The sequence below is a fragment of the Manacus vitellinus genome, unplaced genomic scaffold, assembly GCF_001715985.3.
Source record: "Manacus vitellinus isolate BGI_N305 unplaced genomic scaffold, ASM171598v3 scaffold_25_pilon, whole genome shotgun sequence".
Classification (NCBI taxonomy): Eukaryota; Metazoa; Chordata; class Aves; order Passeriformes; family Pipridae; genus Manacus; species Manacus vitellinus.
The window spans coordinates 6,318,650-6,329,363 of NW_021939882.1; the positions used below are offsets into that span (position 1 = coordinate 6,318,650).

General features: G+C 45.8%; 1 protein-coding gene across 1 annotated transcript; it reads right to left on the bottom strand.

The window, feature by feature from the left end:
* Positions 1-948: 948 nt before the first annotated feature.
* CDC23 (cell division cycle 23) lies at positions 949-10,369 on the bottom strand. Its single transcript, XM_025895217.2, has 16 exons — positions 10,296-10,369; positions 9,676-9,748; positions 8,702-8,839; positions 8,403-8,445; positions 7,944-8,049; positions 7,726-7,858; positions 6,450-6,627; positions 6,263-6,360; positions 5,975-6,056; positions 5,280-5,433; positions 5,029-5,148; positions 4,158-4,233; positions 3,823-3,884; positions 2,866-2,944; positions 2,648-2,767; positions 949-1,774 (listed from the first exon to the last, which is right to left on the bottom strand). The coding sequence occupies exons 1-16, from the start codon at positions 10,367-10,369 to the stop codon at positions 1,604-1,606; spliced, it is 1,707 nt and encodes a 568-aa protein (XP_025751002.2). The 3' UTR covers positions 949-1,603.
* Positions 10,370-10,714: the final 345 nt, after the last annotated feature.

The following is a 10,714-nucleotide window of genomic DNA, read 5'->3' on the forward strand; positions in this document are numbered from 1 at the left end:
CCGCCCGCGCCGCGGCAGCTGCGCGGGGAGCGCGGCACGGACCGGCGGAGCGCCCCGGGCCCCGCACGCTCCCCGCCCGCCGAGGGGCCCGCAGTCCCTCGGGCCACAGCCAAGGCGACGCGAAGCCTCCGCAGCCCCCCTGGCCCCAGCCCGGAGCTCGCCCCAGGCCTTGCGACCACCCAGGGACACCCCTCGTCACTGGTCTCCCCCTGGACAGTGAGCTGATGGCCACAACTCTTGGAATGTGACCATCCAGCTAATTCCATACCCACTCATCGAATCCGTGTCTCTCCAGCACAGAGCCAAGGACACTGTGCGGGTCAGTATCAGGTGCTTTGCCCAAGTCCAGGTAAATGACATCAGTCACTCTTCCCTTACGCCCCAACACATTAACCCCATTGTAGAAGGCCACCAAGTTCATCAGGCACAATTTGCCCTCGATGACAGTAATTTTACAAATGGTCTCATTCATATCCTCAGGTTTGCATGGAATAATTAGGAGAGTGCTTCCAAAATACATCAAGATCCAGCTGCTCTGTTTAAAACCATCTGCTGTAGAAATGCTGGTTTGATGGGTGCTATGGAGCAGTAATTTCTAGGGATGCCCAGAACCAAGAACACGGGATCCCTCTGCTCCATGCACATGCATCACAGAGGGGGCCCAGGGCTTTGACCCACAGGCTTCCACCTGTACAACTGGTCTCATGAAGCACAGGAAGCTATGGGTAAATGGCAAAGGGCTTTTAAAATGCTTTGTCCTGGATTAAAATCACACCACAGCCATAGGGATAAGGCTGTAATAAATTTATAGGGGTGAACAAGGACACCAACTCTGAAAAAGGCATAATTATCTTTTTGCCTCCTTAACAAAATGATCCACTATGGTTCATCCAATTCTATTTGCTACAGTACACATGAAAGCTGCACCACAAAGAAACCCAAGGACAGTTACTTATTGTTAGTTTTTTAATTGTACCATCCCACTGGCTGCTTTTCTACTGAAAGCCAAAATTATCTGTCAGATCCACTGACAGAACACCAGACAGCTGTCACCTGTGGCTACTTGGGACTCCTCTGATATTTGTCAATCCTTCAACATAGACATTGCACCTATACAAGTGCCTGTTCTACTGCTTTAGTGAAACATCTCCCATGTTGTTCAAGACAAGCCAAAGCCATTAAGTAGCCAAGCAGGTAACAGTCTCTGATGAGGACAGCAGTGATATTGCTAAGAAGTCATCCAAAGAAATGCAGTAAAGACCAGAAGTCACGAGGCAGAATCAAACCTCAAATGTACTTTAACTTCAGCAGACAAGCCCCTTCCAATGCCTCAGTTAGTCCTGTGTACTGGCACACATCTGCCCTCTAACTGGAATGATGTGGCGAGAAGTAGAGCAGGTTCTCACATTCTCAGCACAGGCACTTTCACATCAGCTGCCCCTTTGCCTGTTGGGGCACATCTGTCTTCAGCTGTGGGCTCTGCTAACTCCTGCCCTCCATGGGAGGGCAGCAACCAAAGGAGGAATTTCCCTAGAAAGAAGTGGTTACACGTCCCATGTGCAGTGTCACATCCAGTGCACAGGTCAGAGGTATCTGTTCGTGTTCATGGTGTTACAGAGGACAGATTGAGCGGGGAGACACGACGTGTGGGAGTGTTGTTGGCTGACAGTGACGCAGGGAGGAATAAGGGAGCAGGAACATCTGTGGATGATGTTTCTCCTTGGTTGCGAAGCTGTAAGATCTGCCGCAGCAGGGCCTTTCCCTCTTCTCTGGTCTGAAATTCATTTGTAGAAAACAAAACAATGCAAATGTGAATGAGTGGTTTCTGGGTCAAATTCAGTATGTCAGCAGCGTAAGTTATAGTAGTTTGTCATTCTGTAAGGCTACAAGCTATAAAAACCATCCTCATTTCTTTTTTCTTCTGCTCCTTAAAAACACTAAGGTATGTCACTTTTTTTGGTTTTAGTCTTTCCTCCTTTTACTCCCCTGATTGGCACATTTCTTGGGTATTTCAGAGACTGGAACAACTGAAGCATTCCAGCAAAAAGTAAATTGGAAAAGCCTCAAACAAGCTGAATTCAGGTTTTCTAGAGCTCCAGGCAGCTTTGTTAAGCACAGGCCAAACATCCTGCACTCATGGCTAGTGTGTGCCACTAGGCTGTGCTTAAAAATCCCAAACTGCCCACTTACAGAACATCACAGAATACGGAGATGCACACAAAAACCAAGTATTATTATTATCCTCTGCACTGCCTACACACAGAAGATGAGATAAAAGAAGTTTTATGAGTACCATCACTACACAGTGTGTGGGAGTTTGTGACCAGTTAGTTAACTGTTAGTTAGTAACCAGTTAGTTACCTTCTCATCACCAAGATTTTCAGCAGCCTTAGGATTGCCATGTGGAGCCTCAAATTCTTTTATTTAGTGAACACCAATGAGATATGGTTCAATTTCACTATCTAAACCACATTCCATGACTTTTATCAATCATAAGCAGCATCAGTTATCAGGTGTACACCACCACTCAGGATGTGACCTGCATGGCAGACAGCCCTCATTCCCTCATAAAGGACTCTGAGAGGGGCCAAGATCAAGGTCACAGATCCCTTAAGCAAGAAGCACCACAGACTGCAGAGCTACTCACATCATTGAAGGCACAGCATTTCTGAGCACACGCTGAGGCTTCATCCCAGAGCTTACACTTGAAGTAGTACTGGGCCAGGTAACGGAATGCAGTGCTGACCTCCAGGTGCTCCACTATCTCCTACAATGAGGAGGGTAAAAAACACCTTCTGTAAGTGCCTTCCAAGACAGTTCTACGTCATGTTTACTTCTCCTTTTATTCCCAAGTTATCCTCTTACCCCACAGGAATAGATATCCTGGATGTATTTGATGTAGCATTGAGCTGCCTGTTCAGATTCATTCAGCTGTTCGTGCAGCCTAGAAAAGGAGAAAAGTGGGTCACTGGAACAAGACTGAACTGTTAAAGACCTTCTTGGTCTATAGGAAAGCACCTGCTCAACCTGACCTCGACTAAAGCCAGGTCCTTTCCTTCAAAATTTGCAGGACATGCACCATGTACTGCCTCTCATGGAAAGAGATGATCCAGCTTGAAAACATTCAGGCTGGCAGGCAGAGAGGCAGTTAAATACTGACTGCCAGAAGCAGTGACAACCAAAGCAGGGACCTTTGCTTATTTTGTTCCATTTTAAAGCTTTTAACAAACCTTTGCAATTCTATTTACATGCTACCTCCCTCCAGTGCTCCTTCTTCCCAGCTACATCCCAGATTTGTACAGCAGCTTCACCTTCCACTTGCCCTTTTTTTCCCCTTCACTTTTCACATTTTATATTACTTTATCCCCACTAAAAAAAAATAGTGCTGATGTCACAAGATTCGCATTTATTTCACATTACACCCTTTCCCAATGTTACAGCCATATACTAGAGAGGAAAAATAAAATCAATCAAGCTACAATTTTGTACATCATCTACCATCATGGATTGCTTTTAAGCTGCAATACAAAAAATGCAATTGCTAGCACTGCCTGCTCAAATCACCTCAGGATTCAGAGGTGCCTGGCAACCCACATTATGCTATCATTCCCTCTAGTTATCCTCATGGAAACTTAAAGCTAAAGCTGGACACCAGAATTTGCAGTCAGTACAGACCTAAAGACACCAGTTCTTACACAGCTCCAAAAGTAATACTACCTAACAGCAATTCCACTTGTTTACATTCAGTATTTTATCATTAGGTATCAAAGTGTGACTTGCATTTAGCACAATCCTGACGGTTCAGTGACAGTACATACTCACTTGGAAAGTTTCACAAGTGCCATTTTCTCCACATCTCCCACAGCATAAGCCCTCCAATAGCACTGTCAAGGAAGGAAAGTCAGTCAAGCATGCCAAAAAATGACCCCAGCCCAGAAGTCAACAACAGAAAACTACAGGGTTTGTCAGCAAAAGGGGCAGGTATCTGTAGACAACTCCTTATTTATCAGCTGCTCTAATTACATTGCAGCAGTTGTACCTGCCACAGGAATGAATTCCAGCTGTGTGCAGTTTGGGTGGCACGAGCTACACAATTTTGCTTTGATTCCACCCACTGTCCTGGGAGATACCTTAAAGACACATATATCAGTTCTCACCTTTTTGGCTTCCACCAACTGATTGAGTTTCTCATAGCATTCCCCTAGAGCAACCAGCATACGAGAGTCGTTCGGTCTGGAAAAGAGCAAAAAACTGAAATGGTTAATGATTTACACATTCTAGGATCGCCAGGGGAATTTTGCAGGCTGGGAAGAGGTGGCTGCTCACCCAGCAGGGCCCACCCCCTGCCAGTGCTGCTGAGGGGTCGAGTCCTGAAAGGCGAGAAGAGCCGTGTTTGCCATGCCCTTCACACGAACTCTGCACGGAGATGTTGGAGGCTCGTGGCACGGCCCGTGACACTATCCATGGAAAAACTCCCCGCCCCAGAATTTGCCAAAAATGTTGTGACCCGCCCCAGGAAAAGGGTGTGGGGAGGTAACCAGCTTCTTATTAATAAATCCCTTGGAGTGGATGAGAGTGAAAAGCGACACTGAATAATTGGTGTTTGAAAACATATATATATGTAGGGTTTACTTTAGAACAGTTTTGTTTCAAAGGTAAACAGGTATGTTGCCATTTTGGGTGTTATCATCTATATCTGTTGTCTATAGCAATATGGCATAAAGATAATCTTGAAGGAAAATGCACAAGGGAGAGAAAAGGAAAGAAAGGATAAGGGTGCAAAAATGTATATGGTCACTGCCCACCGGGTCCACCAATGAAATTTGGTGGTTGCAGCTTCCATGTCTGTTAGTTGAAGTGGTGGTCTTGATCCATTGGGGCTGGGGGAGGGAAGCCCACACGCTCAAGGAAGCTGTGAGTTATTATATATTTCCAGCTCAGGTGGGAATGCCTTGTATGTAAGTCCTTAGCCAGTAGCAACTATGTCAGAACAAAGACAGATAAACACGGCTCCATTCTCAACTCTACCTGAGCTGGTGGGCCCGTCTGTAGTAGTAGAGACAATAAAATGGCATCTTGAGGATTTCATAGGTTTGCCCCAAGCCATACCATGCTCTGTAGTCTCTTTTGTTCACCTCTATTGCATGTCTGTCAAAGAAAAGGAGATGAACTAGTCAGAAAGCCATCAGGATCAAAACCAAGTTCAGCAAAACACTAACTAAAAACAGAAGGTACTATTACAGACACAAACACCATTTTGTGCAGTGCATGAGTGATACCTGTAAGCCTGGATAGCTGCAGATGTATTCTTCATTTCCATATACTCATGTCCCATAAGTGTCCAGGCTCCCAGATAACGAGGATTCAGTTTCAAGGCCCTTTGGAAATAGAGTGCTGCTTTTTCATGCTGGGAACGCAAGCTATAATAATTTCCTAAAGCAAAAGTCACAATATTTAAATAAATTTTAAAAATCCACAACCAACCAACAAAAAAAAATCCCAATACCAACAGAGAAGTAGAAAAAAGGTTGTAATAGGTATTATCTACTACCTCCTAACTTACATTATAAAAACTAAAGAGTCCTACTAAAGGCAGATCTGATTCAAACCTCAAGAGACCTAACAGCACTCTGTTCTCCAGTGTTCTGGTCAATCCTTTTCCAGTTGTACCAACCAATTTAAGAACCCATCCCCCTGGAATGTCATGATCTTACAAATTAATTTCCTGGTGCTGACACACGATTATTTCCATTGTAGAAGACTACAAAGAGATTTTCAGGTACATGGGTCTCCTTCCTGCACTGGCAGAAATGAGGGAAAAGGGTATTCTGTCATTTAGTCTGCTTCTCGGGCTGCCTGAATCCACATTCACCAAGTGTTTTGGACAGCCTTGCTGGCTGATGACTTTCACAAGTGTTTCCTTGCACAGCCTGCAGACAGCAAAGTAAGGACCTGTAAAAGAGCTGGCTCTCACCGATGACACAGCAGGTCTCAACACGGTACTTGTCTATCTCACAGAGATTATGAGCCAGGTAGCTCAGCTCAGGCTTCATGCTCTAGAGAAACAAAGAAATGAAAGAGATGAGAAAGAGAGCATACTAGGTTTTCTCAGAAAACCTAGGCAGTCAGCAATGCATACATCTCTTCTATGGAGCTGGGAAGCAGGAAGCCTGCATTCAGACAGCACCAGCTGCATTGCCAATGTTTTACATACCTCTGATAAACACCAAAAGTATGGACAGGCCACAGAAAGAGTGCTTACCCTTACATAGAGCAAGTTGGAGAAAGTGTCCATGTTTTCTATCCTGTAAGGATCTTGTTTCCTTAGCTCATTAAAGATGGATAAGGCTTTGTCAATATCTGAAGAAGAAACAGCAGATGGGACACCAAGAACTATAAATGCCAAGTTTGCATTAAGGTGCTCATTCCTACTAGTTAGTATCACTGACCTCGAATATTGTGGTAGGCAACTGCAATCTGAGAGATGATGTAAGTGCTCTTGGAAAATCCTGCATCAATGAGGCTCTGATACTTCTGCAGGGCCTCCTCTATCAGCTGTAGCTCTGTATAAATGTGTGCAAGAAAGAACTCTTTCATCCATGTATCTGGCAAGGACAGGAACTTCAACTATCAAGAACCAAAGAAGAGGAGGAAGAGATGACAATCAGTAGCATTCCACGAGCCACCTGTGGCAAAGAATCCATTATCTTCCCTCCCATGATTTAGCGATGGTCTCGAGGTAGGAGGCTTTCCTGCAATTGCTTCCTTAAACCATAAGACCAGCTAAAAAAGAGCAGTATTAGGACCAAGAATTAATGTCAGGTTCCTCTGCAGGACAGACTAAATAATGCCTATAAACTGAGAGTATTGAAATAGCAAAGGAGCACTAAGACATGGCATCTAAAAAAGCAGTACAATATGTAATTCTACTTAGTTACTCCCAATCTATTCCCATGACTCTTGAAATTGCAGATAAATTGAAACCATTTGGTCAACTGGTGAAGATATTGTCAAATCTGACATCACCTGGCTCTTGCTTCTGCCACTAAGCTTATTTCTCCTTTAAAATCAGAAGTCCTTCAAAAGACTGCACTTTCTTCCTATGTTTGAACAGTATCATATCACTATTTTCAAGGAACTAAGTGAACAGACTCCAAATGAGCTCATAAAAAATGCATTTCCCTTCTTCCACAAATCGGTGAGGCTCTATTCTGTGTCTATTTTAAATACTTCATCAGCAAGAATTTACTGAAGACTTCCAGCAGTGGACTCATAAATTCCATGCAGAAAGAAAAATAATCTGTTTTGGTTTTATATCTAAGTTTGGTTCTTTGATACCATTCACCTCATATGTGTGGCTTTGTGTACATTATTGTCTCAGCTTTAGAAAAAGGAAGTCTTGGGAGGATGTCCTTCATGGGACAAGGTGATAACCCTGGTGATAACTACTTCAGAATACATGAATTAGACATTTCTTAAACTACTTTGTGGGTGAATGGTATGAAATTAACCCTGCCTGTATAAGGATTCTCAAGCTACAGCATGGCAAGCAATTGAAAAAAAAGGGACTTTAACAACATAATTTAGTCTTGGATTGCCTTGCCTGATAGAGCCTTAGAATAAAGCAGTGGGCAACATCAATCTTGTGGCAACAGAATCATTGGTTACTTAATCAGGCTAAACTCTGGAATTTGTTAACACATCTTGGTATCTCTCAAGTTTTACCATCTCTTTATCTGTAATCAAGTTGCAAAGCTCCAGCCAGGCTCCCCAGTGCAAAGGCAAGACATGAGCAGCTTCAACAAACACATCTATTGCTTCTTTCACCAGGTCCAGCTTCCGCAGCACAACACCATACCTGTAAAAAGAGTTATCAGGTTAATCACAATCATAAAACTCTGCATATCCACACAAATATATAAAAAATGCATGCAGATGCCTACAGATAAAGGCCAAATCCATCCAGTTCCCGTGCCTTGTGCTTCTTGCTGAGCTCAACTCTCAGTTCTCGTAGAGCTTCATTTTTCACCTGTCCTTTTTCCAGAGGTCCTGCATGAAGAGCAAGTCACACAACAAGCTTTCAATCAGGAGTCTCACCACAGCAACTGCAAAGTCTGGGGCACATTCAGAATCATCACTGACAAAGGTTTCACAGCCTGTGAATATTTTCCTTATTTTAAAGAAAATCACTTAGTCTGGTCACCTACTTTAGCAGAAGACCTAAGAGATGAAAATCTGTAAGCTGTAATTAAGCCAGTGAATGGAAAGAAAGAAATCATATTACAGCATACTATTATCCAAAAATTTGAGGGGAAAGCCATAAACCCAAGATGATTTACATGAAGAGATAATAGTGACAGTTTTGTTACATTGTCTTGTAAGTCTTGAAACTAGAGACTTACCCAAACTATCCACTGTCTCATCATCCTTCTTCTTTTCCCCTGACTGTGGAATAGAGGAAATTCAAGATTACAATAGCATATTCCCTATGTTTGCTGCAGTGCTTGCAGCAGCACATAAACTGAGTTTTCACAAACATTACAGTTCTGCCAAGAACAGTCCTATTTTCCTTTCCCCCAACACAGAATTTGGACTTCAAGGTGGCCGTTTGGAACAGAATAGGCAAAAAATAAGGTATGCCAGGGAGGGGTGAGAAGCAAAGGAGTTTAGTGCTAAAATGCAACTTGTTCCTCTCCCTTACCAGGTATCTGGAGTACATGTACAAGAAGTAAGCTTTCTGGCTCTTGCAGCCCCGTAAAAAGTAGGCAGCCCTGTCATATTCCTTCAGATCAAAGTAAGACTTGGCCAGTGTGTAGGCATCCAGGTCACGAGCATCCTCCTGCAGGGACACACGGGACTTTTAAGACCTGAGAAGCTCCAACATACTTTAGGAAAATCACAGTTACAAACATATCAATGAAACTGGTCCAAAAGCTAAAACTGTAGTTTATTCGCCCTCAAAGATGGTTTGAGCACTATCAGAAAAGTCCCTCTGCTCCCTCACATGATCAGATTCTGGAGTTTTCAAATAACAAGTACAGACTAGTTAGGGACATTTAAAATACACAGGGAGATTCCAGAAACAAATCGTGGCAAGCTGCCACAAGGCAGGAATTAGCTGCCCAATAAGTACAAATGACCACAAGCAAGAAACCTGCTCAGGAATTCCATATCAAAGAACATTAACTGGCTAATATACACAAGAACATGTCCTTGGTAAGTACACTTTGACATGCATTTATGACACGTTACACTTGTGCAAGTTATCAGCACAGGCACACACCTACGAGTCCTACCGTACACCTACAGAGGCGGGGATAGAGACACACAACGTGGTTCTCCTGTGTCCTAAGGAGCACGAGTTTAGTGGCGTAACATAATTTGTATTAAAGTAAATTTTTACCTCAGTAAAGAGGAACAATTTTGCTTTCAGAGTACTTCACTCAGGACACGGCAGCAGAGAATGCTTTCATCCGGGAAAGCACACTCAGCTCTGCCGCCCCACTGAAACGGAAAAGGAAGCTCCTCGCGTTCCGGCCTCCCGCCCAAGGGAGCTCCCGCGGTCTTTGGGAGATGGGGATCACGGTTTTTTTCCGCAGGACTTGGGTTTAAGCGGCCCATCCCGCGGGAGCTGCAGCGCCTCCCGCGGGGCTCGCAGCCCGCCCCCGGCCGTACCTCGGTGAGCGCGGGCGGCGGCGGCAGCTCGCTCAGCGGCAGCGGCTCCAGCGCGAACGCGAGCTCGGCGGCCCTGGGCGGGAGAGAGCGTTACAGTCATCGCAACCCCCCGGCTGCTGGAGATCTTCAGGGCCGTCAGGTCCAAGCCCAGCACTGCCGCTGTAACCCCCTACACCGCTGAACATCACCCACCGCCAGATCCAGACGCCTCTTGAACACCTCCAAGGGACGGTGACTCCACCAGCTCCCCGGGCAACAGATTCCAATGCCTGACCGCCCCAACAGTGGAAAAAATAGTTTCTTATATCTCACTGAATCTCCCCTGCCTCAACCTAAGGCCCATTTCCCCTGGTCTTCTCACTGCGGGAGAGACAAGGCCCCACCTCACCGCAACCTCCTGTCGGGGGGTTGCAGAGAGCGATGCGGCCCCCCCTGAGCCTCCCCGAGGCTGAACCACCCCGGCTCGCTCAGCGCCCCCTCACACAACGCGTTGCGCCGGCCCGCGCGCCCGGCCCGCCCGATCCCCGCTCCCCGCTCCCCGCCGTTGCCCGGCCCCGCTCACCATTTCCCGCCTGTGCTGCAGCCCCGCTCGCGGCTCCGCTCCGCCCGCTCAGCAGCGCTTCTTGATTTCCCGCATGGTCCGAGAAGTCGCGGCACCGCCGCTGCCGGGCGCCATGGCCACCGCCGCCGCCATTGCTCGGGGTCTCGAGCGGGAGCGCTGAGGGCGCGGTCTCCGCGCTGAGGGCGGGCTGTTTAGAGACTATCACAAAACACCTGCATTTCCTCCCCCGCGCCCTTTTATTAGAGATTTGCTGCTTCGGTAACGTGCAGAGGGGGCGACGTGAATTCCTTTTACCTTCAAGGGGAAATCGTATGAGTTTCTTAAAACTCTCGCCAGGTTTTAAGGACCTTTATGAAAGCATAAATTCTGCTCGCAGCAAAAGCGGTTTCTTTAAAACCCATTTCAAAATGCACATGCTAATCAGCCTGTCCCACAGCAAGCTGGGGCTCGCCAGATTAAGGCTTTTTCACCTTCAGT

What these genes read in the sequence shown, in the direction of transcription:
- CDC23 (XM_025895217.2), bottom strand. Translation starts at nt 10,369, where the DNA reads ATGGCGGCGGCGGTGGCCATGGCGCCCGGCAGCGGCGGTGCCGCGACT. An exon ending in TGAGACCTGCTGTGTCATCG is followed by an intron (nt 5,434 to 5,974) that starts GTGAGAGCCAGC and finishes CTTTTGCTTTAG; the next exon opens with GAAATTATTATAGCTTGCGT. An exon ending in AGTTGGTGGAAGCCAAAAAG is followed by an intron (nt 3,885 to 4,157) that starts GTGAGAACTGAT and finishes CTTCCTTGACAG; the next exon opens with TGCTATTGGAGGGCTTATGC.